The sequence below is a fragment of the Fimicolochytrium jonesii genome, assembly GCF_025526975.1.
Source record: "Fimicolochytrium jonesii strain JEL569 chromosome Unknown EV422scaffold_33, whole genome shotgun sequence".
Classification (NCBI taxonomy): domain Eukaryota; kingdom Fungi; phylum Chytridiomycota; class Chytridiomycetes; order Spizellomycetales; family Powellomycetaceae; genus Fimicolochytrium; species Fimicolochytrium jonesii.
This window is the reverse complement of record NW_026515700.1, coordinates 265361-290479: the sequence shown is the minus strand read 5'-3', so window position 1 is coordinate 290479 and position 25119 is coordinate 265361. Positions and strand designations below refer to the sequence as shown.

Sequence of the window (25119 nt, the reverse complement as noted above, 5' to 3'; positions counted from 1 at the left end):
TTCCGCCATCCACAGATTTTTAGAGCATCACGTCCAACGTCCCCAGTCCAGCCCTTCTTCACGCGTTGTGAGAGCACGACGCGTTAAAGTAAGTGTTCCGGACATGTCGATCGCGTTCGGACATCAGGGCTCCCTTCCGCAAATTCACACCCCCCCTTGCTTCCTCGTTTTCCCCTCATCTGGAAGCCCCGCCTAGAAGAAGCCTCGTTTGTCCACCATCCGCCGCTCAGCACGCACCTCCACCCTCTCGCATTCTTGCAAACTGGTGTCACAGAAGCATGCTGCAAGCAAGCCAGCCAGGCACTATCCTCGGCTACGAGCTACTAGAAACGATTGGCGAGGGCGCCCATGCAAAGTCAGTCTCTTCCACCACTCCTACCTCGCCCACCCTCCACTGACCTCCCACTCCCCCCACCAGAGTAAAACTCGCAATCGACCCCGTCTCCCGGCAAGCGCTAGCCGTCAAACTCGTCCGCAAACACCGCGGTCCGAACGGCGCAACAGCACTCGCTCAACTGCAGAAGGAGATCAAAATCCACGCGTCGGTGCGGAATGAGAATATTATCGCGATGGTGAATGCGGCGGAGGACGATGCGTATGTGTATATTGTTTTGGAGTATGCGGCTGCCGGGGAGTTGTTTGATCGGATAGGTAGGGGGTTGGATTTGGTGGATGGGGCTAAGACACGGAGGGCGGGACAGGACTGGCGTGGCTGACGATTCTTGGGACTTCTAGAACCGGATGTGGGCGTGGACGAGGTCGTTGCTCATATGTATCTCCAACAACTACTGGCCGGTCTGGTGAGGTGACGATGTTTAGTAGGCGGGTGAGTGGAGAATATTTCAAACTGAAATCTATGGGGGTTGATAGGAGTACCTCCATGGGCGAGGAATAGCGCATCGTGATCTTAAACCGGAGGTGAGATTGTTTCCATCTCCACATGAGAAACACCGCAGCTCTATCTAACGATCCCACTCGTAGAACATCTTACTAGATCAAGATGGTGAGGAGCGCCCATAATATCGATGTTGTGGGGAGAATTCCAGTGCTAAACTAACAGCAATCCGGGGCACGTAGGCAATTTGAAGATCAGCGATTTTGGCTTGGCGACCGTGTTCGCTCACAAAGGACAGCGCCGCGTGCTCACTACCCCATGCGGTACGCCGCCGTACGTCGTAAGTTTCATGCATCTCCTTCCATACTTTGCCGCTTGTACCAATCACACTCTTCCAACCAGGCACCAGAGGTACCTCCCTGATCTCGTCTCGTTAGTCCACTTCATAATAAAACAAGCAAACTGACCAACAAATCTCAACCCCAGATCCACCGTCTAAACTACCAAGGCGACCAAGTTGACATCTGGGCCGTCGGGATCATCCTCTACGTCCTGCTGGCAGGAAGTGCGTCCCCTCCTTTCCCCCTCTCGCCCCTCCTCCCCCCCTCCCCTCACAACTGACTATCCGAGTTCTGACTTTAGACACACCATGGGGCGAACCAACGAAGCACGACGACAGCTTCATGTTCTTTTGTCGGCATTATACGGAGGGGTTGCGTTATATGCCTTGGGACGGGTTTCCGGGGGATGCGCTTGGTAAGGGATCGGAAATGAGGCTATGGAGTGGGGCACGGAGCGGGGATACTTATGAACAGGGCATTTGGGTGATAACTTTTACACATAGAGTTGATCATGGGGATGCTGTCGGTGGACGAGACGAAGCGCTATCGGATGGAGGATATCAAGAATAACGCGTGGAGTAGCCAGTGAGTTCCTGGATACAGGAAACTTGGGCGGGGTGTATATATGTTAGGCATTGTCGCGAGACTAATTGACCGCTTGCTTTCTCGGACGCAGACCAAACCCATTACTCACCGACGGTATGCATTGGGAACGAGTGGGTTATGGACGTTCACATAAGCTAACACAAACCCCTCCTCCAGGCAAATCCAACGACCCAGCCCAACTAGCCGAGCGACTGATATCCAACCTCGGGCCCGCAGCAGAGGATATGGTTGATCCAATGGCGTTGTAAGTGTCACGGACCCCTCCTCGCCCCTTTCCACTCTTTCCAGTTGAATTATCCACGCCCAGTCTTCATCTCTTCATCTGATCCGCCGATTCTTCCCCGGCCTTACAGAACATCCTACTCACAACCCTCAGACCTCCGCGCCGACGCCTACGCCAACGGCTCCGACGCAGCAGACGGCGCCCGGGCGGGGTTGGTGAGCTTTTCGCAGCCGATGACGGTTATGGATCGGTATGGTGCGACGCAGGGGGCTACGCAGGGGGTAAGTCTATCACACTGCTCTCAAATGTGGATCATTGCTGTTTTTCACATCTGAACCTAACGGTAATATTACGTCCGGATGATTTTTGTTCAGACGCAAATCGAACGCGGCGGCTTCATGGACCTCTTCCCCTCGGTCCGTCTCACGCGGTTCTTCAGCGATGCTGGGTTGGATGCGATCAGTGAGGGGTTGCAGGGGGCGCTGGAGGGGTTGCTTGTGCCTCATAAAATGACGCCGGTTTCTAAGCGGGTATGTGGTGGTCGTCCTGCGGTTTGTCTCACGCGATGAGCCAGAGGTTGGCTTAACGTCTCTTTGACTGGTGCGGCAGATAACGTTCACGACGGTCGACCGAAGGAAGTGCCCGATGCACGGCGAGATACATGTGCAGCCGGTCAGTGGGGGCATGCATTTGATTGCGTTCAAGAAGAGCAAGGTACGCGAAAGGATTCGACAGAGCGGAGAAGTTTTTGGTTTGATGCACAAAAGTGAACGACACCGCTCACTACGTTACATACTTGTGCTACTTTAGGGCGATCCTATCGAGTTCAAGCGGTTCTATCGGGCCGTGCTGGCGGCGGTTCAGCATCTGGTTGTCAAGTGATGCTTTGTGCCCGACAGAGGGATTGAAATTACAGCACCGACCAGGACACGCTTTAAGGTACATCCATCTGCTGCTTCTGCATACCCTCTCCTGGTGAGAGGATTCGACTGTTCCGTTCGGCAGTGAACGAGGAGCAGCCTTCGAGAGCTGCGTTCTAGCGTCCTGCGCTCCTCGTTTTAGGCCGGAATAGACAGCGTAGGCTGAAAAGAGCAGTGCAGCCTTCGAGAGCCGTGTCCTGCTCGAAGGTGATGAGCTGCGTCCTGCGCACTTTCTGAGAAGCCCACTCTGTGGAATCCTCAAACCAGACCTTCATTTCTTTCAACTGAAACCCTTTTTTTGTCTTTTCTACCTCTTGCCTCTTCTACATATACAGGGTGGCGATGCGGCCACGATGAATGGGGGAACCCAACCCGACGTCACTCTTTCGGACGCAAACACTGGCCGGAATCCACTTGGATCCTACTGCTACCTCAAGTCTCTCCGTCACTCAAGCTACCAACACAAATACGCCTATGACGAGAAATCCAAAAACCCCTCAAACGCTCACAAGGCCCTAGTGACTGTTCTCACAAATTCCTCGCATCACGGTACCCCAACATCCCCTCTACTCGTTCAGCTATAGCCAACGATGCTGTCAGTCCGGGCGATTCGATGCCCATCAGGTTGACGAACCCCCGGAAGGATAGAGGCGATTCGATGTGGAAGTCGTGGAAGGGGTCGGTGGGGGATGAGAGTTTCGGTCTTTGTGAAGGAGATGAAATCGGTGGGATTTCGTGGGCCAGAGGAGGGCAGGAATGGATTGGTTGAACATGTACATACCTAACGCCCGCGTAATCCACCCTCAGATCCTCCTTTGTCACACCTCTGAGATACTTCCCAATAGCGAACGCGAACGATTCTCGTAACTCATTATCTTCTACGGCCGTTACATCATCTTTACAGCCGACATAAACCGCATTGGGACCAAACTTAACCTGTCCCGCCATATCCACAGTGGCATGCACGCCCAGACCTTTCAGGTTCTTCTCAGGGACGGGATACACCAGTCGTTTAACGGGTTGAGGATTCCGCGCAAAGGTGTAGTATGTCCCCTTGCAGGGGTAGATCTTGGGTACTTGGGAAGCAGGGAGGAGCGTGGATGCGATGTCGTCGGCGTAGAGTCCTGCGGCGTTGATGACGTGACGGGCGTGAACGAGGAAGGGTGTTGGGTCGGAGGTGCGGATTAGGTAGCCGCCCTTTGAAGAGGGTGTGATTGAGGCGACTAATGTGCGGTACGCGATGTCGCCGCCGTGGGTGGTTATCAGGCCCTGTAACGGTCATGCTTTGAGATACATTGTCTCAACTGTGAGCCGCACCCTCAACGCACCTCCAAACACGCCATCAACGCATGTGAATCCACTATCCCCGTCGTTGGACTCTCCAGCACCGTATGTGCAATCACATTCGGCTCAGCCTCCGTGACATTTTTTCGGGACAGGAAGCGGACGGGAACGCCTAGGTCGTCCACGCGTTGCTTCATGTCGTACAGATAAGCTGCCTGGTCTACGTTGGTGGCGACGATCCATTTGCCGGTCCGTCTATGTGAGATGTTGTGTTGCGCGCAGAGGGAATAGAGGAGACGGTTGCCGCGGATGCAGAGCTGGGTTTTCAAGGAGGTCGGTGGGTAATATATTCCAGCTGTGCGAAGTGGGAGTGAGCGGTTCTCATTTAGAATGTGACGGTTCCGCTCGATCGAACGCACCATGAATGACCTCTGAGTTCCGTGAACTCGTCTCCATTCCAAATGCCGGGTTGCGTTCGAGTACTAACGTGGAGCCATGTCGACTGAGACGCGCAGCTATGGCCAGTCCTGCGAAAGTGCCCGGCGGTGAACTCCGCGTCGTCTCGGAAGTCATGCACTTGTCATCCTACCTACCACACCAGCACCTACATAGGAGCGAATTAGGTTGAGCGCCTCTTTGCCTCCCTGCGAAAACTCCGACAACGAACTCACCGATCACGAGATTGTCTACCGTCGCGTCCACATGAGGTTCCGCCCGAACCGTCAGACAGCAGCTGCCTAGAGCATGACTCCGACCATGTGCTGGAAGCCTCGTATGATATCTTTGCAGCCGCTTGATATTGGGATGTCGCACTATCATCGTCTGTCTGATGAGTGGTGGGAAAGCGTGGGAAGATCGCCCCACCACCGTCAGTCCCAGCTTCTCCTGCTTAGTCCCACATGGTTTGAACCGCGGCCCAAACTCCCAAGTCAGACGCGTGAGTTGTTCTCCAGCCCACTTTAATTCAGAGGCAAGTCACATGAGCAGTATAAACTCCGAGTGATGAGGTTGGAGCGATCAACGGGGCGCTCCATTACACCCATTCCATTTTGGTCTCGTTTTCACAGTAACGAAGATAGCAATGGCGAACGCACGGCCTCACAGGTGGGTAGAGAGAGAACGCAGCTACGACAGACACGCTCCCGGCAGGATCGATTCGATGGATGGACACGGCAGATGGATGGATGGATGAGTTGGGATGGATGAGTTGGGATGGATGGGTGGTGGAATGGCGAAGAGACATTTGGACGACGACATTCCGAACGAAACCGCAACATACCGAAGGCCGCCTACGGACAAAATAGACGCCATGCACCAAGGCTGAGCGTTGCTGCTCCCACTTTGGGAATTTCGACAACTTTGGGGTGGAGGCCATGCAATTTTCAGCTTTTGAATACGAAATGCACTCTCGATGCTATTCTGCGGGGCCCTAGAGGATGCTCCGAGAGTCGAACGATCGGAAAGAAGGGAGGGCGTTATTTGGAGCGGAGCGGGAGGGGTTTTCTGGGAAGGGTGTGAGAAATGAGGAAGTCTGCTTGGAGTTTTGTCCGGCGAATGGATGCAATTCCCACTGAGTTTACGAACGAACGACTGACTCGGGGGTGTCTTCCTTCAAATTCAGACTCTACGCCAAGGGCCGCGTGCTCGGTTTCCGCCGCTCAAAGCGCAACACCAAGGAACACACCTCGTTGCTCCAAGTCGAGGGTGTCCGCACCACCGAGGACACTGAGTTCTACCTCGGCAAGCGTGTCGCCTACGTTTACAAGGCCAAGAGGGTCATCGATGGCAGCAGGATCCGCGTCATCTGGGGCCGTGTCACCCGCTCCCACGGAACATCCGGCGTTGTGAGGGCCAAGTTCAGGTCCAACCTTCCCCCCCGCAGCTTCGGTGCCAGCATCAGGATTGTGAGTTTCATTCTTTGCACACTTTTTTGCCCTTCAATGCAGTATGCTAACTTCTCTTTTCCCATTTCTTTCTCTTTTTCCTAGATGTTGTACCCTTCCCGCGTGTAATTTGGTTACGATTAGTCTCGATCTGTCCTCGTCGTTCTACACCAAATGTAAAAAATCCTAAAAGAACGTCCTTTTGGTTCGCCACTGAAATTTGGCTGCCGTTGCTCCTTTCGTTGGAGGTGGAATCAGCCGTCGGGGTGCTGTAGGAGATGGAAGGGGGAGATTGGACCTATGTCGGGGGTGAGAGGGAACTTACATTGGGGAAAGCGTGAGCACGGTGGTTATGCTTTGTAACGCTCAGAAGGCAATAGCGATGACATGTGGGAGGCCATACGAGCAGGGATGATTCCGGTGGAGAGTTGTTCAGATTCCGGCGGTCAGAGCGATGAGGGAGCGGTTTGTGTGTGGGATGAATCATCCATCTGCGCCTGCGTAAAGACGCTCGCGTGAACTCCAGCGTCTGACGCAACAGAGACATTCCTCGCCTCACGTTTCCGGCGTACCATCCCGCACCTATATACCCCCCACCTGTCCCCTTCATAATGCTCTGCACTCGGCGGGTCCTCTCTCGCGCACAACTAAAGCCACTTTGCCTCTCACCCTCCGTCCGTCCGCTACCATTATCATGTCTACCCACCCCCATTCGTCCACGGCATCCCGCCTCCCGCCAGATCAGCACAACCCCACCGACTCATTCCACAGGCGGCGCCGTCAAACTAACAGTCGAACGATACCCGCACCTTAAGCGGGACCCGCGGTTCAAGAAGATTGACGCCGCCGATGTGGAGTTTTTCAGAACAGTGGTAGGGTCGAAGAGCGTGATTACAGCGGAGGAGCCGGACGAGCTTGAGCCGTTTAACCAGGTGAGGCCCCCAAGCCCGCTTGCTTACCACAGAAGGCGGTCGGACGGAACCATGCTCACCGCCCGCCCCCCCTCCCGAACCCCCACAGGATTGGATGCGCCGCTACAAAGGCTCCTCATCCCTCGTCCTACGTCCCACCAGCACCGCGCAAGTCTCAGAAATCCTATCCTACTGCAACACGCACCGCATCGCCGTCGTGCCGCAAGGGGGCAACACGGGTCTAGTGGGCGGGAGCGTGCCCGTACACGATGAGGTGGTGCTGAGCTTGGGGAATATGAATAAGGTGGTGGAGTTTGATGAGGTTGCGGGGGTGCTGACGTGTGAGGCGGGGTGTGTCTTGGAGGTGCTGGATAAGGTTGTGGGGGAGAGGGGGTATATGATGCCTTTGGGTAAGTACTCGTTTCCTTACCGTGTGATGGATTCCTACAACTAACGTACTGTGAATGATAGACCTAGGCGCCAAAGGATCCTGCCAAATCGGCGGAAACGTAGCCACCAACGCCGGCGGGCTCCGTCTGCTCCGCTACGGGTCTCTCCACGGCACCGTGCTGTCGATGGAGGTGGTGTTGGCCGACGGCCGGATAGTCGAGCTGGGCAAGCCGCTGCGGAAGGATAACACGGGTTACGACCTGAAGCAGCTGTTTATTGGGTCGGAGGGGACGTTGGGTGTGATTACGAAGGTGTCGATTTTGACGCCGGTTAGGCCGTCGAGTGTTCATGTTGGTGAGTGTCAGAGAAATCACTCCTTCGATCCGTACACGCAAGGCCGCTGGAGACCTGTTACTAATGCTATGTCACCCCTCACGAAAACAGCCCTCTTCGCAGTCCCATCCTTCTCGCACGTCGTCAAACTCTTTCGCGCCGCCCGCACCGACCTCACCGAGATCCTCTCCGCCTTTGAATTCTTCGACGCTACCTCCTTCACCCTCGTCAAGCACCACATCCACGGTATCCGTGACCCCTTCTCCACTTCCACCTCCTCCTCATCCCCCTTCTACGTCCTCATCGAAACCGCCGGCTCCCACTCCGACCACGACACCGCGAAACTCGACGCCTTCTTCGAACGCGTGTTTGAGAACGACATTGTGGAGGACGGAGCTGTGGCCCAGGACGAGGCGCAGGCGAAGGCGATGTGGAGTATCCGCGAGAGCATCACCGAGGCGCTGGCGAAGGAGGGCGGGAACTACAAGTACGATCTGAGCGTGCCTGTGGAGCGGTTATGGGACATCGTCACGGACGTGCGGGCGTATCTCACCAAGGTCGGTGTGTACGCCGGTGAGACGGGGGCAGAGACGACCGCAGAAGGGCAGCCGAGATTCACCCACATCGCCGGCTTCGGCCACATGGGCGACGGCAACCTACATCTCAACCTCACTTCCACGGGGTACCACCCCACCCTCGACACCGCCATCGAGCCCTACCTCTACAAGCTCATCCAGCGCCACGAGGGGTCCATATCCGCGGAACACGGGCTTGGGTTGATGAAGGCGCCGTATTTGGGATACAGCAAGAGCGAAGAATTTGTGGCGTTGATGAGGAGCGTTAAGGGGGTGTTTGATCCGAGGGGGGTGTTGAATCCTTATAAGTACTTTCCGAAGCAGGAGGAGGGGGAGGGGATTACGGAGGCGCCGGGGAAGACGGCGGTGGAGAGGCAGACTAGGCAGGTTGTAGAGTAGGGTTTAGAACGCGGTAGATGGTTTGAGTTGACAGCATCAGTATGGTGAAATTCCTATGGTACTGAGAACGGCGAGGGTTGCTCGCTTATCTACATATACTGTCTATAGTTCATACACATCATGCGGATTCGTCTTTTCTACAATCGACAGGAAACCTCTTGGATAGCTGGTCCTGCCTGATCGATATGCATTTACGCCAAAACCCCCAAGCGCACACCAAAACGCACTATAAATCCCTCAAGAAAGCGCCCTCGCCAAATCCCGATGATACTCCCTCCGATCCGGGTCAATCACCTCCAGCCTCTGCAGGATCTCGCGGGCTTCGGTCAGGCTTTCGGGGTTGGAGAGTTTGGTGAGCATGTGGACCATTGTTAGGAGGGCCCCTGTTTTGAAAATAGGAGACTGTTAAGTGGTTGTCTGGAGTGGGGGGGTGGTTGGGCGGAAACGAGGACGAGGAAGGGCGTTACGTTGAAACGTACATTTACTATCCGGCTCAAGATCGACGAGTTCGCGCACGGACTGAAGCTCGGATTCCCAGCGGGTTGTGTCGTTTTCAACGAGGCTGAAAGGGGCAGGGATCTGAGTTCGTCCACGAAGAAGGGCGTGTATCTGGCATGCAGGTAGGTGCTATGATTACCTTAGCAGCCACCGCTGGTACAGCCACGCGCTCTGGTCTGCGGGTTCCGTGTAGATTGCGTTTCGGACTAGTTCGAATTCTGCCCCATATTCAAATCCAAAATCCATTGAGGACCTATGCTCTCTCTCGGCTATGCATGTGTGGTTTTCGCGCACCTTTATCCAACACCCCCTCCCGCTCCTTTTCATCGTCGAACGCCAGCAGCAGCACTTTACTCCGATAATGCCACGCCGAATAATTGGAGAAGTTCTGCGCAATCTTCTCCGACGTGTAGTTGAACTCCTCGAGTGGGGTTCGTGCATGCGAGGCTGCGATTACGTAGCGGCGGTGGCCCCATCCGTGGACTAAGCAATTCATGGACATCAATCAGCGATGCGGGGAACTTGGGGGCGAAAATAGGTCCCCGCACACGTACAGTTTCGCGCATCCATATCCAACAACCCGCCCAGCAGCTTCAGCTCCCGCGCCCATGTCGGCTCCGGCATGTTTTCGAGCAGCCAGCGGCGGTGGTTCCAGACCCAGTACGATTTAGGGTTAGCTTTGAGAGCTTCGTCAGCCAGTTTGAGTTCCGAGAGGCAGAGGGATTGGTAGGCTTCGTCTGATCTGTGCGTCCCAGTGGGGTTAGCATTATGGGAAAAGTCGTTAGATGGAAGTGGATCATTTTCCACATACAGTGTTTTCCGCCGGTCCAGCATGATTTTCCGGCGATAATTCCACATGGTGTAGTATTCAGGACACATGGCCAGGATCTTTGTCGTGAGGTCAAACGCCTCGTTATCGTATATATCATCTCGTCGCTGTTCGGTCGTTCGGAGATCAATATGCGTTGGCAGCATTGGCATAATGCATAATACTGAGAACCAGGCGCACCTTTTTTGAAAGAGCGTCTGTAAGTTTGCGATACTCTCCCAGCTTCTTTCGGGACTTTTCCCGTTGTGCTTCTAGAACCTCCTCGGAGATTTTGGACTTCCTTTGATGATGCTGTTGGCGTGAAATGGGGTGTGGTCATCGGCGGTGAGAATTTGAAGGTCGAACTCAAGGTTAGGAGGTGAGTGTCGCGACTCGGGCGAAGAGGGATGCCCCCATACCTGACCGGCGGACATGACGGACAAGGACTCTGCGGATAGGTGGTTGAGTGTTGACGGTCTGTGTATGATATTAGTAGGCTATGCGGTTCACAAGTCATTCTCCCACGTCCGCGCGTTCATACGTAGGTCTTCAACAAGTTTTCGCCGATGACTGATGCAGACCGCTGTTTGTGTCCCCGAGTCAGTCAATCCTAACTTTTCCCATTTTTCGTGTATTTGGGGCAAGATGTGTATGTTTTGAAAGCATCTCGAGTTCGATTCCAAGATGAACCGTATTTTTTTCTGCTTGAGGGGTCACGACGGATCTCTACCTCGTACTGGCACCATTCTAACGCCTTCCCATCTGCGTCTACCTTATTGACTTTGCGTAACAGATCGGCAGATGCATTGAGAAAACCTATCAGCACACGATGCCAAAACAAAACAAGAACAAGAACAAAACTTTCATCCCACAAGCGGGGACCTTCTGCGCAATCGTTGTCATCCCTAGCGAGGTGTCGACGGCCGCGTATTCTCAACACTCGCGCCAGTCCGGTCAAAGCGATAGTGTGGTTCCGGGGTCCCGCCTTTGCTACGTACGGGGTCGCCTAGGGAACACGTTTTCCGTACACTTCTGTACCGGTTTTGGTGGGAGAGACATCAGAACACAGTTTAACGATCATTCGGAGAAGAGAGACCGGTTTCTCGCTCTCGCGCCAACTCCTTCACATAACCAACATGGAGCTTTGAAGACTGTGGACGGATGGGATCGCAGTCCCGCGTATATTTGCCTCAAACCTGCTATACAAGTCACCATGGCTAGGACAAAGAAGGCTAAGCACCCCGTACCAGTTGTCCCAACGGAGGAACGGGATCGACTGGATGTTCTGATAGATACGTTAGCCATGATGGATCTTCCTGATGCGGATGAGGAGGGTGGAGATGAAGATAGGGACGACAAGGATGAGGATGAGGATGAGGAGGATGGAGATCAAGACAGGGAGGACAAGGAAGATGGTCGGAGTTCGGACGAGCCGAAAGGTCACTTGCCGGAAACTGAATCGTATGATAAGGATTTCCCCAGCGGCGGATTGGTGGCCTTCGATAGCACACGCCCTCCACCAAGGTATTCTTGCACTTCGTCTGTGCAAAGATGGGCATACGAGGTGGCCGGAATCGATATCGACTCACTCGCGGAGAATGACGCTGCTGTAGCTGCTGTACGAGATAGCGACAACTGGTCCGAAGTCAGTGGTTTCAGCCCACAGGACCTCCTTGCAGCTCGGGAGGATCGGATTGAGCAGGTCCGCGTTATGTTCTCAGATGACCTCAGCGATATCACCATGAGCGAAGACGATCCTACAGGGATGTTTATGCGTGAGGCGCGTAATTTTAGGTCTATCACTGTATTGTAATCTTTTGGGAAGTCACAAAGTTTAATGTCAGAAGTAGGCAGGGTCTAAGCAGGGTCTAACGCCAGAATGCCCATCTATCCCGCATACATAAGTTTCATTGATATCGACAAGTACCCGCCGAGTCGTACTTACGGAGGCGATTTCAGGGGTCTCCATTCTTTCCTGGAAGCTCTGGAAGAAGGTTCATTCATCGATCCCAAGCTTGTGACACATTCCCCTGGAGCGAGCCTGTATGTGGAACAGGCTATCGGTAGGGAGCGACTATGGGACGCTTTTGAAGAACTGTACAACGCGGTTCATGGTGGTTGGCGTATTTCTCTCGAGGCAAGGGCAAAGATGGGGTCATGCGAACGTGCTGATTCTTGACTTTCATCACAACGTGTATCAGCTTTTTGATCCTCATGGATTTGGGAAGGACGGGTATACCGCTATTGAGAGAGTAGTGAACAACGCTTCGTTGCGGCTTGATGGTCGCTGGAAAATGTCTTTACAGCGATCGCTTGTCACACCTGGTCGCAGACATCGGGCAGGTCCGCAAAGTCTGCAAGCGCGATTCCGTCTGGAGGAAGGCTACTGTGTGGTCTGGACGTTTCTATGGGTGCATTTGGTGCTTGCCAACCCTCACACGGGTAGGAATGAGTTGATGGACTATTTGATGGATCGCAACCCGGAGGAGATGTTGAACATCATCGAGCGTTACATGACGTTTGTATTGCAGACGGTGAAACCGCGCAAGAATATCTACCTCACCGCTGACAACTTTTTGTATAGTGCGGATGGGCGTCTAGATGATGGCGACAAATACTTTGGCGGACATTGGATGTACTCCTGGCCACATGAAGCCATAGGAGCAATCAATCGGCGTTTCGACCGACGTCGTCGGAGCCCTGCATTGCAGGATGTCGACGACAACTATCGGATCATTGCGTCTTGAAATGAATCAGTGGTTCCTTCTCCTTCTCCGACGCCTGTCGCACGACGACTAGGCAGTTGAACTGCAGGTCCTTTCCGGAGACGAGATTCCTCTTGACCGACTGATGACGGTGATCCGGGTCGCCCGGGTCGGTGGAAGACTGAACAGAGTGGGGCACAACATGGTCGAGTTCCTTTCTTCTTCTTTCATCTAAGTAGTTTCGTGTGTTAAGATTGCTATATATAGGCGTAGCGACCGCCTCGGCGAATCCAAGTACGTGACGTCTGAGCGTCTGATAGCGATGAGAGCGCCGTTAGCTCAAACCCTGCTGCGAGGGCCACCCATAATCAATTACGATGTTCTCGAATTGCTCGAAGATAGTTTGGAACGGTCGTTAGGGAGCCTTGCTTTGGACACGAAAGTGTTCGTTATCCTCTTCCCAGATCAGATACGTCCCAATCCGACAACATTGCAGGCCTTCAAGAGGAACATCAAAATATTGATGAAGAGAGAGGGTTTCTGTGTATGGGGGATCCGATTCACCGCTGATAGTGCGTATGTGACGATCGACTGGGAGCAAACCAGGAAGAAAAACATAGGGCTGCCCCTGACAGCGCGTCTCATATAACTGAATTCCCTGGCTGTATATACAGCTTTCTAGCCTCAACCCCTCTCATCCTTCCTGACTACCACATACCAATTATCCCTATCATACCCCGCCTTAACCGTTGTTGCACCTTCCAGCTGTCCCACGAGCGCATCGAGTTCGCCAGCTTTGAACATGTGGTAGTATCTGCAATTGGACATTTTAGCACACTGCGCGATTGTGACTGCAAATCCTAGCTCACCTTTGGTACACACGGTCCTCTCCTTCCTCTTTGAACGCAGGTGCTGGTGCTGTCGTATCTGGGGAAGGCGCGGTCTGTTGCGACTTGTCGGGGTTGTATCGTTGCTTGGGCATATGCCACGGGACGAAGACATCCTGTTCCTGGAACTTCCGCTTGCCCTAATGCGTTGCATGTCAGGGGGGGCGGAGGGGCGGTAGAAAAAGGGGCACATGATAATAGTCCAGATCCTCACCTCCTGCTCAAACGCCCATACGAATATAAGCATGGATCCGCCTGGCCGGAGAATCCGGAACAGCTCCTAGAGTCGAAAACCGCCGCTTAGCTTGAGCCCGTCCGGCATACTGTATGTACATACTCCCCGTCTCCACCACACACACACCTCAACAGCCCCAAACCTCCGCTCCGGGCTCGACATATGATGTATCACCGCAATCGACGTGACGAAATCCTACAGCCAGAATTCATCAGCCCCTCCCACCCCCAGATCAGCCCCCCCCAATCGAAAAACAGCTTGTGTACATCGTTATCTTACAAACGAGGCGTCCCGGTACGGCAGCCGCAGGTTGTCGCACACCATGGCTTCGAAGCCGCGGGCGCGGCATATTTCTATCAGCTTTATGCTCCTACGTGAATATCATATGTCGTTAGGGCAAGGGATAGGGGATATGGGGGAAGTAGGACGGGGGGGGAGTATGTACTGTACCTGTCGGACCCCACAGTGAACACCTGCGGGTTGACAGCGAGGTATTTCCCATTCCCGCATCCGACATCGGCCCCGAGGGCTCCTAGCTGCAGGTGTCTAAAGGCCAAAGCCCACGATCATTAGTCTCCCAGCCTATTGTCTCTCTGATCCCTTTGAGGCCTCGCCATGTGGACTCGAAACCACCCACTTTAGAAAATCGTCAACAACGGGCCAGGGCTTGTATCGCGTGGCGCTGAAATGCTCGGCAATGACGTTGTAGACGTCGTGGACGTGGTCTTGCTCGAGGACACGGTCTGGCTTGCCCAGTGTTGATGTCATGGCCGGGTCGTAGGTTGGTTGGTCTAGCGAATACCGCGTCGGGGGAGCTCGTTTGGCGATTTCGAAAGTCCCAGATGCGCTAACATCAGGATCACACTTTTCCACGCTCCAGCTGGGCTCGAGAGGGTTTTTTCAGGTCCATGTGTACATGTTTCATTTCGAACACAATATAATAATAAGCGAAAGAAAAAAGTAAATCCCTATTCTCGTTCCCACACAGGGAAGAGGTCAGGAAAGTGTGTTTTGGGGGGGGGGTGCAGACAGCGGGATTTTGGAGGAATTGGTGTTTGAACGCGGCATACGGGCCATTCATTGTTTTCCCGCCAAAGGAAACCCCGCGTCCTGGTCTGGTCCTGATCTCAAAGCCGACGTTGGGTGGGTAGTCAGCGGCTGCCGTGAAGCTTTCTCTCTACAAAGTCCCTTCTTCCATATTCTAATCCTCCTTAAGTTTCCTCGCCGGCACAATCCACTGCCTCGACACAAATTTGAGCACCTCATCGATCAGGATGACGGGGGCGGAGATCCACAGCACCGCTTGCCATTCGGCGAGGTTGAGGGGTGTGATTGAGAAGAGATTCTGCAAAAGAAAAGAAATCACAAACCATCGTTAATAAACCCACGAGAAATGCAAAAGGAGGGATTTTGCAACTACTCACCGAGAAAAACGGCACGTAAAGAATAACAAAATGCAAACACATGCTCAGCACCACGCTGACACACAGGAACGGGTTCTCCCACACCGGGAACGTGAGCAAAGATTCGTTTTCAGAGAGAGAGTTGATGGCGTTGAACATCTCGACGACGACGAGGATGGAGAGGGACATCGTTGTCGCTTTTTGGGCGAGGATGTTGTGGAACATGTCGCAGCCGATTTGCGGGAATTGGGTGGCGCAGGAGTGGAAGTGGGTCTACAGAATGGATCGAGAAAGATAGTGGTTAGCAGCCCTGTAAGAAGTACCGCGTGGTTATCCAAAAAGAGATTCAGGTGGAACTCACCAACTGATGAAACGAAATCCCCGGCCCACCCTCATAAAACATAAACCACCAAGCATAACCAAACACCGTCGCAAATCCAACATAAGTGCCTACAATCATGTATCTTGTAAACAGCCAGCCGGTGACAATCGGTTCCTTGGGGTCGCGCGGCGGGCGGCGCATGATGGCGTGGTCGGCGGGGTTGAACCCGAGAGCGGTGGCTGGGAGACCGTCGGTTACCAGGTTGACCCAGAGGAGTTGAACGGGGATGAGGGCTTCGGGCATGCCAAGGATTACTGTTAGGAAGATGCTGGTGGGATAAACAGATGTTAAGTAAAAACAGTAAAAATCAAGCTGATGAGGCGAGAAGAGCGAAAAGAAAGGAAGATCGCAGACATACCTAACAACCTCCCCGATATTCGAACTAATCAAGTACCGAATAAACTGCTTCGTATTCGAGTAAATACTCCTCCCTTCCTCGACCGCGATCACAATCGTCGCAAAATTGTCGTCAGCGAGCACCATATCACTCGCCAATTTCGCCACATCCGTGCCGCTGCCCATCGCGATTCCAATATCCGCTTTCTTGAGCGCCGGCGCGTCGTTGACACCGTCGCCCGTCATGGCCACGATGAACCCTTCACCTTTGAGGAGATCGACCAACTGTTGTTTGTGGGCGGGTTCGGTGCGGGAGAAGAGGTTGGCGCGGTGCACGGCGGCGATCTTGTCTTCCAGGGACATATCGTCAAACTCGCGGCCAGTGTAGGATTTGCCCGTCAGGTCCTCGTCCTCGCCAAACACGCCAATTTGGCGGCAGATGGCTTCCGCGGTCTTCTTGTTGTCGCCCGTGATCACAATGACGCGGATGCCCGCCACGGCGCATTTGCGGATCGAGTCTTTGACTTCCGGGCGCGGGGGGTCCATCATGCCAACGAGGCCGACAAAGGTCATGTTGGCTTCGTATTTTGCGTAGGACGAGGGGTCGATGCGGTCCGGGACGTTGGGCTTATCCACGGTGGCAAAGGCGAGCACGCGAAGGGACTCGTCTTCACCCCACACGGCCACTTTCTGGAGAATGCTCTCGCGGAGGGCGGGGGTGAGGGGTGTGGGGTCGGAGGTGGAGGAGAGGCGGATGAAGGCGCAGCGATCGAGGACTTGCTCGGGTGCGCCTTTGACGAGGAGGGCTTTGGAGGTGGATGCTGAGGACTGGCGGGTGACGCGATTGGCGGAGGAACCGAAGACGGAACCGCCGTCAATGCGTTCGACGAGGACGGACATGGATTTGCGGTCGCGGGAGAACTCGAGAGTGGCGAGACGCTTGAACTTTGCCGCGATGTGGTCGCTTACGTGGGAGATTCGACGGGTACGTTCGGCGGCAGAGAGTCCAGCGAGGCCGTTAACGTCCGCCGCGAAGGTGATGGCGCGGTTGACGGTCGGGTCGTCGGTGCCAAGTTTCTCGGCGAGGGTCTTCAGGGCGGCTTCGGTTGGTTCCCCAATCTTCTGGTACTGATCAGTTTCCTGAGACAGAGGGTTCGACCCGGTCAGCAGATCCGCAATAGCACTGTATCCATCCGTCAAAACTCTTTTTCCCTACCTCATCGTAAGTGATAGTAGCGTCATTGCAGAGCGTACAGATGTGGGCCAGCTCATTCAACGCCGAGTTATGCACAAGCACATCACGGTCTACCTGCACACCCTTCTGCAGCACACGTCCAATGGGTCCGAAACTGGTTCCTTCCACTTGGTACTCCGACGGGCTCGACACGGTGTTCCACACCAGCACGCGACGGACACTCATCTGGTTGGTCGTGAGAGTCCCCGTCTTGTCGGAGCAGATCACGCTAGTGCATCCAAGAGTCTCCACACTGCGCAATTTACGGACAATCGCGCCTTCCTTCGCCATCTTCTTGGTTCCCAGCGCAAGACAGGTGGTAATGATCACGGCAAGCCCTTCAGGGATAGCAGCCACAGCGAGCGCGACGGCGATCTTGAAGTAGTAGATGGCGCCCTTAACCCAGTTCCCGTGGAAGGCTTCGTCGTTGAAGTGGCGGAAGTTAATGACCCAGACGAGGATGCAGATCACGGTAATGATTTTCGCGAGCTGTTCGCCGAAATCGTCGAGTTGCTGTTTCAGGGGCGTTTTTTCGTCTGTTTGCGAGGTGATGGATTGATGGATCTCGCCGATCGCGGTGTCGGTTCCGGTCTGCACCACGACGGCGATGGCTTTGCCGATCGTGACGGTGGTGCCAGAGAACAAGATGTTGACCTGATCCTGCTTCACCGCTTTGGCATCTTTGACAACGGTGTCTGGGTCCTTTGACACCGATACTGCCTCTCCGGTCAGGATGGACTGATCTGTCCTGAAAGCTGAAGAAATGATCTCCAAGAGACGGCAATCGGCGGGGATTTTGTCTCCGACGGCGAGGTGCACGATATCTCCGGGCACCAAGTCCTTGGCGTGAATCTTGTGGACGCTCCCGTTACGCATGACCTTTGCCTCATCCGGAGAGTATTCCGCTAGTGCCTGAAATCACGTCCAAGAAAGTCGGTCACGCGTTCCAGAAATGCCAAGTTCCTCCTACAAAAGCTTGTCACTTACCTCAATAGCCTTCTCCGCATTCGTCTCCTGCACCACTCCCACGACCGCGTTCGCAATGAGGATGAGTAAGATGACGATGGGCTCCACAAACGCCGTTCCAGCCTCCGCTTCGTCGGTTTCCAAGAACGCCAGCACGAACGAGATAGCGGCAGCTCCAAGTAGAATGATCACAAGCTGGTCTTTGAACTGTTCGAGGATGAGCTCCCATAATGGCGTTGGTGGGTCCTCCGGGAGTTCTACGAAAATAAGCAGGAGAGTTAATGAGTAAAGTTGGGTGACGAGCGAGGCGATAGTTGATGGCTGAAGTTTGACGGATGGAAACTAACAGCCTGCTCGCCTCGCTCGCGTCAACGAGATTGGGCTGCGATGTATAGCTCGCTTCACTCGCAAAGACCCAACGCTCGCCCGAGCTCGTTGAAATTGCGGTTGTGGGGAGTATTGCGCCTTTGGCGCGATGTGAACTCGCTGCGGCTCCCAGAGCAAACCACCCTCAAGCATTCTTTGCGCCTAGTCGCAATGGGCACGCTGTCTTCGCGAACCTCAAGCATTCCCGTGCCTGCGGCACCATCTCAAGCATCCGATCGCCCCGTCCGACCTCAAGCACTCCTGCGCTTATCGCACAGTCCTCACGTATCTCGCCCAACCTCAGTCATCCCATCCCCTATGCCGCCCTTCCTTCGTGCCTCCTCCTCCTTCTCCCTGACATACCGTTATGACCATACTCCGCAAGCCTCTTCTCCGCGTCCTTTGTAGAAAGTCCCTTCTCCTTATCAACATTCAAGAACTTCAACACCTCCTTTGGCGTTTTTGTGTAAGCGGCTTCCATATTGTCCTAGGTTCCAAAGTTCGCAATTCTGAGTCGGAGACGTTGCAAGCGGTCCTCGAGATGCCAAAAGTCGCGCTTGGGGGGTAAAGCGCGGATGTCAAGACCGGAGGGAGCGAGTGAACAACCTGCAACCGGTTATGGAGATGGACGGTGAGGGAGGGATACCTCCGATGTAGCGGTGCTGAGTAGGCTTGGGAGTTGAAGCAAAGTCCGCTCAGTGATCTCTATTTGCCTGTTGGGGGGGTGGGGTAAGGAAGCTGTGGCGGCGACGGGAGCTTCTTGCTTTATGATGTTTTCCACCACCAACACGTCTCTAATAAATGCAACAGCTGAGCGTTGCAAAGACCGCGCAATCAGATAAGGAGTTGATTAGCCAGGGAGGCTGCTTGATGCGTCTTCTGATTAGCCGCGCTCCATCTGGGAAGCGGCAGAAAGCGTTGGAAATGGGACGCGTTTGCACACACTGATTGGCTGTTTGCAGGTCGCTGCGTGTCGGATAACTGCTCTCATACATCCACGTGACATGGTTCCCTCGGATTTAATCTCTCGCGTTCTAGCTGGCGAGCGAGGACCACCTTAATTAAGCCAAGCCCTATGAGAGCCGCCCAACGAAGAATTCTGGCAACTATCTACCGGACGAGACGAACGCTTTCGGGTTGAAAGCACAAGAAGATTTTTTGAACGTGTAAACGGAAACGGGCCAGACTTCCAAGTCAAGGCAGGCATACCAGCCTCGCATATCCCTTTAGTGTATACTCGGCCACTCTGCCGCGGACGGGAGAATCAAAGCAGAGGACCACCGTCGCAGAACAGCTTGATGATTCTGACTGGCCTAAATATAAACAGTCTGAAGAACCTACTGCGTCGCGGCAAAACCGGCGCCACAGTCCGCATCTCCATAGACGCTCTCTGCTGCCGAAGAGTCGTAGCATAGCCTTGGCAGATACAGTATATTTCTCGCCAGAAACCCCTCCTTGCACTGTCTGTGCATAGTATATATACTATCTTCTTGGCGCTGGACTGCATTTCCAGTTGTCAGACACCACATCAGATACGTCAGTATGAATAATCGAGGCGGGCACATATGCAGTCCAGTCAGTGGGAAGCAGAGGGGGAATAATGCAGGCGGAAAACGCGTCGGCGGTGTTCGAGTGGGGAGTCAGACGGTTCCGACCCCTCATCCTTATTCTGCTGTATGTACACAGATCATATACCGGCAGTGGCAGCAGGCAGGCCCTCTCAACGAGCGTGAGCCACACACACCGCAGCTGCAGCAGCTGTTCAACTCAGTTGGCCTCTTGGTGTCGCGTGAGAGACTGGAATTCTCTATAACGCGCTGCTCCTCTCTGCGACAGTCCCTCTCCCACGGAGTCCCTCCCAAACGAAACAATGTCAACCTTCAAAGAAAGGTATGAGAGCCTTGGATTGCGTACTATATACAGTACACACGAGCCCGGGGGGGGATGCCCTCGGAAGATTCTCCTTTTCTTATGCGAAATGCATTGTTGGCGCCCTCCATTCTCCATAGGCTGGCCTTATTTGAACGTCTGGTCGGGCCAGAGACACCGGCCGACTACGATGGAGAAGCATTTCGCCAGCTTTGTTTCAGAGGTAATGTACACCCTAAGAATCCCAGTTGTTTTTATTGCACCATCCTCATCCTATCATCTTCCACCAGGCATCCCTGACACGCCCCACATCCGCCCACAAGCCTGGAAACTCCTTCTCCACTACCTACCCTTTGACTCGACTGACAGGAAAACAAAATGGCCTCAGACATTGAGGGAACAGCGGGCGACGTACTATGCGTTCGTTAAGGAGTTGATTAGGAATCCCAGTGAGGAGGAGCTGGAGATGGTGAAGCGAGGAGGTGGTGGATCAGGATGTGGTGATGGTGCGCCAGGGGCTGCGGATGTTGATCACGTAAGTTGTGACAGCGAGCCACGAGCGAAGCGAGCGGTGGTGGATGTACTGCGGCGGGCAAAGGGAATGCGGACGCGAGAGACTGCGACGAGCGAAGCGAGACGCACGGATGCTGGAGGAAGGAGAGCCATGAGGCGAGCCTTGGTTCGGTGCGGGAAACCGAGCGTTGATTTGTCTCACTCTCTTACACTCCCTTATCCGATATGTACAGCCACTAAACGACGCAAGCGGTTCGAAATGGCAAACGTACTACGAAGAATTGAACATACTAGGTGTGTTATCGGCGAGCGGGAGGGTTAAGCACGGTTCGCTGATCTCACGCATGTACTGATGATTCACGTCGGTCATCAAATAATCAAAAAGAACAGATCGACAAGGATGTTAGACGGACATTACCCGATCTCGCGTTCTTCCAACTGCCAGTACCCGAATCAAAGTATTCCCCACTGCACAATAACCCATCGACGACAAAGTCTGCGGAAGATAAAGGTGACAGCAATACCGGGGACAGCACAGGCGACGCCCCACCGGCAAAGAAACCCCCACCACCCGACATCAAACCCTTCTCGCCCATCCAATCCCGCCGCGCCCTCTTCAAACGCCTCGAACACATGAACGGCACCGACCACCAATTCGGCGCCCGCACCCGCGCCTCCCCATCCCCGCAACCATCCCAAGACCAAACGCCAACCCAAACCCCTCTCCTCTCAGCCCTCACCAAACGCCCCTCAACCATATCAATCCCCGACCGCACCCCCGAATCCGGCGACCTACATTGGGAAGCCATCGAGCGGATCCTCTTCATCTACGCCAAACTCAACCCGGGCATCGGCTACGTGCAAGGCATGAACGAGATCCTCGGCCCGCTGTACTACGTCATGGCGAACGATACGGATGAGGAGAGCCGCGCGCATGCGGAGGCGGACTCGTTTTTTGCGTTCACGGTGCTGATGGCCGAGTTTAGGGATCATTTCATACGGTACCTTGATAACGTCGGTGGGCCTGCTACCAATCCGACGGCCAATGAAAAACAACAAAATCAAGTGTCGAGATCGTCCCTGACGTCCATGCCCTCAGACCTTTCAATGAACAGCGGGGGCATGATGTCCACACCACTCTCACGCAAGAACTCGCTGGGCGAGCTGGCGATGGAACAGATCTCGGGCAACGGGATAGGGAACAGCATGACGAGGTTGATGAAACGGTTGAAGAAGAGGGATTTGGAGCTCTGGAAGGATTTCGTAAGTCGCACCTCCCAAATAATCCGTCTTGTCTTCCCCCTCCTCACCGTTCGTATTCCTGTTTTTTTTTATGAAGCAATTGAAAGGCATCCACCCAGCCTACTTCGCCTTCCGCTGGCTCACCTGCCTCCTCACCCAAGAGTTCCCCCTCCCAGACGTCATCCAGCTCTGGGACTCCATCCTCGCTGACCTCGCCCTTGACATCAACGCGGCGTCGTCTCCTTCCGCCGCGGCGGGTGGAAGCAGCGCTGGGGAGCAGATGGTGGAGGGCAGGGAGGGAAGGTTTGAGTTTTTGATTGATGTTTGTTGTGCGATGATTATGTGGGTAGAGTGCGGTTTGTGTGGGAGGGGTTCTCGATGGGGATCCCAAGTGGTGTGTGCTGATTTTTTGTTTGAATAGATGCATAAGAACGGAACTTCTCGCGGGCTCCTTCTCGGATAATATCGCACTGTTACAGGTTCGTTCCCGCCTCACACACCCTCGTCTGTTTGGCACATACGCTTTGTTTCTCATCATACATTTACTATTATCACCAACGACAGAACTACCCAATCTCCGACCCCTCCCTCATCCTCCAAACCGCCTTCTCATTCCGCGACTCGGGACTCACAACATCCAACTCAGCCCTCAACAACTCCGCTTCCACACCCTCCACCCAACAACAGCAACGCGCGCGCTTTTCCCCAGGCACCCACTTCACCAAAATCCTCCACCGTATCGACACCCCCCACCCAAAGGCGGACCGCCAAGACCCGCCCCACCTCCTCTGGGGCCACATCCTCGCCCGCGTCTCGGCCACCACCAAACCCGAACCGATGTGGGCGCGGCTAGGGCAGACCCCCGCGCAAAAGGGCAGCGCGTTGGATCTGTCGGATATCGGGTCGCCTCTAAAGGCGGGTTTATCGTCGCCACGGACCCCGAACATCAGTGTCGGGGGTGGTGGGAGGTATACCACCACGGCTACACCGACCGCTACGGCGTCCCAACAACCGCAGCAGAGAGCATCGATATTAACAACAATGCAACAATCCCAGGCCTCGGCGGCGCTGACCAACATGTCGGGGCAGTTGAAGACGGGGTTTAGTGGGTTGTTGAGTCGGGTTAAACTCGCGGGGGCCGGTGCGTTGGGCGGGGCGAGTCAAGCGGATCTTGGGACGGCTACTGGGGATGGAGGGGGGAATGATGTGTTGTTTGCGGCGGAGGATGATGAGACGGTGGTGGGGGAGGTGAAGGGGGAGGAGAGGAAGGTGGGTGGTGGGTTGAAGGGGATTTGGGGAAGGGTCGGGTTGGGCGGTGGGGGTGCGGGGAGGAATGTCGAGTTGTTGAAGGGTGTGAGTGGACAACCCGCTGCTGATGGGTTCAGGCCGAAAGACGGCGCTGAAACAACCGGTGTTGGAGAGGTGACCGTGGCGGCCGGGGAGGTGGTCGTACCGGCGGACGCGGGCGATGAGGCACGCAAGACGGCCGGGTCGATGGTGGCTGTGTGAGCTTCGTCGTTCTCCGAGGGGGATTCTTTTTTTTTTTTTGGTGTATAATGCTGATTAGGTGTGCAATAATTGATATGGTGTGCTTTCGTGAAAGAGATAATGTGATCCAATGTTGGAGGATGTGATTGAATCGAATCAACGAGATGAGTCCAAAAATGAACATGGTTCAGAGCGCTCCAAAACTTGCGGATGGGTTCCGTTGTGAAGCCCGTTTCTTCGAGGTGTCGAGCCCATCGCCGGTGTGATCGTGAGCTCGGACCAAATGGCCCCGCCTCGCTTCCGCTCCCGCTCCCGTTCCTCTGATTTGTGCGTCCACCTGCACCCCCAAAGGTGCTCTGTACAAACCGCGCACAGGAGCCCCTTTTTCCCCACAGTGCATGGACAGGAAGGGGTCTCCCTCACTCCCCGCGATAAAACACGACATTGTTCTCCGTCTCATGTATCCGGACCTCAAACAGCTCCGCCTTCGTCAGCGCGGCGGCGAGTTGCGTCCAGACGTACACCGCGATGTTTTCGGCCGTGCTGCAGAAATGAAAATGATTCGGGGGGGTCAATTACGGGCTTTCGGAATAGTTTGCCATAACCCCTCGGCGGTGGAGCGAGGGGCTTTACCTCGGATTCGTATGGAAATAGTCGATATCGACGTCCTGAAGAGTGTGGGGTCCCCAGTCAGCCCTCCCGCTTTGACCAAAAAACGTGGTTGATACCGATGCTTACGAGATTGCGATGGTCGAGGATATCCACCACCTTGGCCTTCATGCATTCCTTCAGCTCCGATAAGTTCATGACCATCCCCGTTATTGGATGTATCTGTCGAATAATATTACACGTCAGTGAATGCTTGCGCGGGAGAACATTATGATCTACATGAACGAGTCTACTGTACCTCCCCCTTCACCGTAACCTCCACTAAAGACCAAAAGGAAAACGATCCGTTAAAGCTCGCTTTGGGGGAGTTGAAGTCTCTATTCCAACCCGCACCTTTATAGTTATGCCCATGACCATGCCTGTGGTTGCATTTGCCGTACAACTCGACGTTTTCTGGGTCGGAGAGTTGGGGGGAGTGCAGGCGGTGGGCGGCGGAGAAGTGTTCGGTGCGGGAGAGGTAGGCTTTTGGCATTGTTCTGGTGGGATGGCGGGGGCAGATGATGGTTTGGGATGTCTTTTGGCAAAAGGAAGGCTAGGAAGGGGAGCTCGGATCAGATGGGACGCACGCAGAGACGCGTGAGCTCATAGGGCGGAGTTTTCATGGGTGGCCGACTTGAGGACTGCCGTGGAGGCGGGCGGACGTGCTAGCAGAAGGAAGAAAATGACGCTGGAAAATGAGAGAACAACGGCATAGTGGTTGCTGGTGATCCAGCTGGACATCTTTTGGAGAGAGCGGTGCTCTCGTGCTTCCTGCTAATAAGCCTGGTTTGCTCCCATAACTCTAGAGCCATGTAATGAAGCTGGAAGCCCCATACCCC

General features: G+C 54.4%; 11 protein-coding genes across 11 annotated transcripts; 6 read left to right on the top strand and 5 right to left on the bottom strand.

The window, feature by feature from the left end:
- The first annotated feature begins 22 nt into the window (after positions 1-22).
- Positions 23-3008, top strand: EV422DRAFT_544394 (kinase-like domain-containing protein). The gene is made up of 17 exons (XM_053071386.1): positions 23-88; positions 187-355; positions 419-651; positions 736-800; positions 871-918; positions 982-1003; positions 1078-1175; positions 1238-1246; positions 1322-1400; positions 1478-1591; positions 1680-1761; positions 1853-1875; positions 1939-2026; positions 2136-2286; positions 2380-2535; positions 2615-2719; positions 2816-3008. The coding sequence occupies exons 2-17, from the start codon at positions 279-281 to the stop codon at positions 2885-2887; spliced, it is 1422 nt and encodes a 473-aa protein (XP_052921853.1). The 5' UTR covers positions 23-88; positions 187-278; the 3' UTR covers positions 2888-3008.
- On the bottom strand, positions 3009-5119 carry EV422DRAFT_544387 (FAD dependent oxidoreductase). Its single transcript, XM_053071385.1, has 6 exons — positions 4881-5119; positions 4799-4813; positions 4629-4736; positions 4254-4564; positions 3707-4194; positions 3009-3628 (listed from the first exon to the last, which is right to left on the bottom strand). The coding sequence occupies exons 1-6, from the start codon at positions 5026-5028 to the stop codon at positions 3454-3456; spliced, it is 1245 nt and encodes a 414-aa protein (XP_052921852.1). The 5' UTR covers positions 5029-5119; the 3' UTR covers positions 3009-3453.
- A 78-nt stretch (positions 5120-5197) lies between these two features.
- Positions 5198-6502, top strand: EV422DRAFT_544383 (ribosomal protein L35A). The gene is made up of 3 exons (XM_053071384.1): positions 5198-5313; positions 5831-6113; positions 6198-6502. The coding sequence occupies exons 1-3, from the start codon at positions 5291-5293 to the stop codon at positions 6219-6221; spliced, it is 330 nt and encodes a 109-aa protein (XP_052921851.1). The 5' UTR covers positions 5198-5290; the 3' UTR covers positions 6222-6502.
- Positions 6503-6606: 104 nt separating this feature from the next.
- Positions 6607-8793, top strand: EV422DRAFT_273308 (uncharacterized protein). Its single transcript, XM_053065890.1, has 4 exons — positions 6607-7024; positions 7113-7413; positions 7475-7747; positions 7838-8793. The coding sequence occupies exons 1-4, from the start codon at positions 6704-6706 to the stop codon at positions 8698-8700; spliced, it is 1758 nt and encodes a 585-aa protein (XP_052921850.1). The 5' UTR covers positions 6607-6703; the 3' UTR covers positions 8701-8793.
- Positions 8794-8937: 144 nt separating this feature from the next.
- Positions 8938-10440, bottom strand: EV422DRAFT_571408 (geranylgeranyltransferase type II; the record flags this gene model as incomplete). The annotated part of the gene is made up of 8 exons (XM_053072988.1): positions 8938-9083; positions 9180-9262; positions 9338-9416; positions 9493-9681; positions 9753-9940; positions 10010-10134; positions 10208-10318; positions 10426-10440. The coding sequence occupies 8 exons, from the start codon at positions 10438-10440 to the stop codon at positions 8938-8940; spliced, it is 936 nt and encodes a 311-aa protein (XP_052921849.1).
- A 779-nt stretch (positions 10441-11219) lies between these two features.
- EV422DRAFT_581198 (uncharacterized protein) lies at positions 11220-11850 on the top strand (the record flags this gene model as incomplete). Its single annotated transcript, XM_053073364.1, has 1 exon — positions 11220-11850. One exon carries the CDS (start codon positions 11220-11222, stop codon positions 11817-11819), a length of 600 nt encoding a protein of 199 aa, XP_052921848.1. The 3' UTR covers positions 11820-11850.
- Positions 11851-11935: 85 nt separating this feature from the next.
- Positions 11936-13085, top strand: EV422DRAFT_273069 (uncharacterized protein). The gene has a single exon (XM_053065889.1). It carries the CDS (start codon positions 12052-12054, stop codon positions 12751-12753), a length of 702 nt encoding a protein of 233 aa, XP_052921847.1. The 5' UTR covers positions 11936-12051; the 3' UTR covers positions 12754-13085.
- Positions 13075-14909, bottom strand: EV422DRAFT_273043 (S-adenosyl-L-methionine-dependent methyltransferase). The gene is made up of 7 exons (XM_053065888.1): positions 14471-14909; positions 14284-14379; positions 14113-14203; positions 13960-14028; positions 13813-13878; positions 13581-13738; positions 13075-13525 (listed from the first exon to the last, which is right to left on the bottom strand). Exons 1-7 carry the CDS (start codon positions 14599-14601, stop codon positions 13396-13398), a joined length of 741 nt encoding a protein of 246 aa, XP_052921846.1. The 5' UTR covers positions 14602-14909; the 3' UTR covers positions 13075-13395.
- Positions 14641-19001, bottom strand: EV422DRAFT_607415 (uncharacterized protein; the record flags this gene model as incomplete). Its single annotated transcript, XM_053073817.1, has 7 exons — positions 14641-15178; positions 15258-15509; positions 15598-15886; positions 15977-17094; positions 17171-18100; positions 18176-18411; positions 18884-19001. The coding sequence occupies 7 exons, from the start codon at positions 18999-19001 to the stop codon at positions 15035-15037; spliced, it is 3087 nt and encodes a 1028-aa protein (XP_052921845.1). The 3' UTR covers positions 14641-15034.
- Positions 19002-20286: 1285 nt separating this feature from the next.
- EV422DRAFT_272951 (rab-GTPase-TBC domain-containing protein) lies at positions 20287-23842 on the top strand. Its single transcript, XM_053065887.1, has 8 exons — positions 20287-20410; positions 20530-20612; positions 20680-20924; positions 21136-21196; positions 21288-22165; positions 22242-22486; positions 22566-22623; positions 22709-23842. Exons 1-8 carry the CDS (start codon positions 20391-20393, stop codon positions 23651-23653), a joined length of 2535 nt encoding a protein of 844 aa, XP_052921844.1. The 5' UTR covers positions 20287-20390; the 3' UTR covers positions 23654-23842.
- A 10-nt stretch (positions 23843-23852) lies between these two features.
- On the bottom strand, positions 23853-24883 carry EV422DRAFT_272912 (uncharacterized protein). Its single transcript, XM_053065886.1, has 5 exons — positions 24635-24883; positions 24540-24562; positions 24371-24463; positions 24266-24300; positions 23853-24175 (listed from the first exon to the last, which is right to left on the bottom strand). Exons 1-5 carry the CDS (start codon positions 24771-24773, stop codon positions 24052-24054), a joined length of 414 nt encoding a protein of 137 aa, XP_052921843.1. The 5' UTR covers positions 24774-24883; the 3' UTR covers positions 23853-24051.
- Between the last annotated feature and the right edge of the window lie 236 nt (positions 24884-25119).

What these genes read in the sequence shown, in the direction of transcription:
- EV422DRAFT_544394 (XM_053071386.1), top strand. Translation starts at nt 279, where the DNA reads ATGCTGCAAGCAAGCCAGCCAGGCACTATCCTCGGCTACGAGCTACTA. An exon ending in GTTTCCGGGGGATGCGCTTG is followed by an intron (nt 1,592 to 1,679) that starts GTAAGGGATCGG and finishes TTTTACACATAG; the next exon opens with AGTTGATCATGGGGATGCTG. An exon ending in AATAACGCGTGGAGTAGCCA is followed by an intron (nt 1,762 to 1,852) that starts GTGAGTTCCTGG and finishes TCTCGGACGCAG; the next exon opens with ACCAAACCCATTACTCACCG.
- EV422DRAFT_544387 (XM_053071385.1), bottom strand. Translation starts at nt 5,028, where the DNA reads ATGATAGTGCGACATCCCAATATCAAGCGGCTGCAAAGATATCATACG. An exon ending in GAACTCAGAGGTCATTCATG is followed by an intron (nt 4,565 to 4,628) that starts GTGCGTTCGATC and finishes CACTTCGCACAG; the next exon opens with CTGGAATATATTACCCACCG. An exon ending in GTGGATTACGCGGGCGTTAG is followed by an intron (nt 3,629 to 3,706) that starts GTATGTACATGT and finishes TCCTTCACAAAG; the next exon opens with ACCGAAACTCTCATCCCCCA.
- EV422DRAFT_544383 (XM_053071384.1), top strand. Translation starts at nt 5,291, where the DNA reads ATGGCGAACGCACGGCCTCACAG. An exon ending in GCGAACGCACGGCCTCACAG is followed by an intron (nt 5,314 to 5,830) that starts GTGGGTAGAGAG and finishes CTTCAAATTCAG; the next exon opens with ACTCTACGCCAAGGGCCGCG. An exon ending in TCGGTGCCAGCATCAGGATT is followed by an intron (nt 6,114 to 6,197) that starts GTGAGTTTCATT and finishes TCTTTTTCCTAG; the next exon opens with ATGTTGTACCCTTCCCGCGT.
- EV422DRAFT_273308 (XM_053065890.1), top strand. Translation starts at nt 6,704, where the DNA reads ATGCTCTGCACTCGGCGGGTCCTCTCTCGCGCACAACTAAAGCCACTT. An exon ending in GGGGTATATGATGCCTTTGG is followed by an intron (nt 7,414 to 7,474) that starts GTAAGTACTCGT and finishes TGTGAATGATAG; the next exon opens with ACCTAGGCGCCAAAGGATCC. An exon ending in GCCGTCGAGTGTTCATGTTG is followed by an intron (nt 7,748 to 7,837) that starts GTGAGTGTCAGA and finishes TCACGAAAACAG; the next exon opens with CCCTCTTCGCAGTCCCATCC.
- EV422DRAFT_273069 (XM_053065889.1), top strand. Translation starts at nt 12,052, where the DNA reads ATGTGGAACAGGCTATCGGTAGGGAGCGACTATGGGACGCTTTTGAAG.
- EV422DRAFT_273043 (XM_053065888.1), bottom strand. Translation starts at nt 14,601, where the DNA reads ATGACATCAACACTGGGCAAGCCAGACCGTGTCCTCGAGCAAGACCAC. An exon ending in TATGGGCGTTTGAGCAGGAG is followed by an intron (nt 13,739 to 13,812) that starts GTGAGGATCTGG and finishes GCAACGCATTAG; the next exon opens with GGCAAGCGGAAGTTCCAGGA. An exon ending in GAGGACCGTGTGTACCAAAG is followed by an intron (nt 13,526 to 13,580) that starts GTGAGCTAGGAT and finishes GTCCAATTGCAG; the next exon opens with ATACTACCACATGTTCAAAG.
- EV422DRAFT_272951 (XM_053065887.1), top strand. Translation starts at nt 20,391, where the DNA reads ATGTCAACCTTCAAAGAAAG. An exon ending in GTTTGTTGTGCGATGATTAT is followed by an intron (nt 22,487 to 22,565) that starts GTGGGTAGAGTG and finishes TTGTTTGAATAG; the next exon opens with ATGCATAAGAACGGAACTTC. An exon ending in ATAATATCGCACTGTTACAG is followed by an intron (nt 22,624 to 22,708) that starts GTTCGTTCCCGC and finishes CACCAACGACAG; the next exon opens with AACTACCCAATCTCCGACCC.
- EV422DRAFT_272912 (XM_053065886.1), bottom strand. Translation starts at nt 24,773, where the DNA reads ATGCCAAAAGCCTACCTCTCCCGCACCGAACACTTCTCCGCCGCCCAC. An exon ending in TCATGGGCATAACTATAAAG is followed by an intron (nt 24,563 to 24,634) that starts GTGCGGGTTGGA and finishes TTTGGTCTTTAG; the next exon opens with TGGAGGTTACGGTGAAGGGG. An exon ending in AGGTTACGGTGAAGGGGGAG is followed by an intron (nt 24,464 to 24,539) that starts GTACAGTAGACT and finishes ATTATTCGACAG; the next exon opens with ATACATCCAATAACGGGGAT.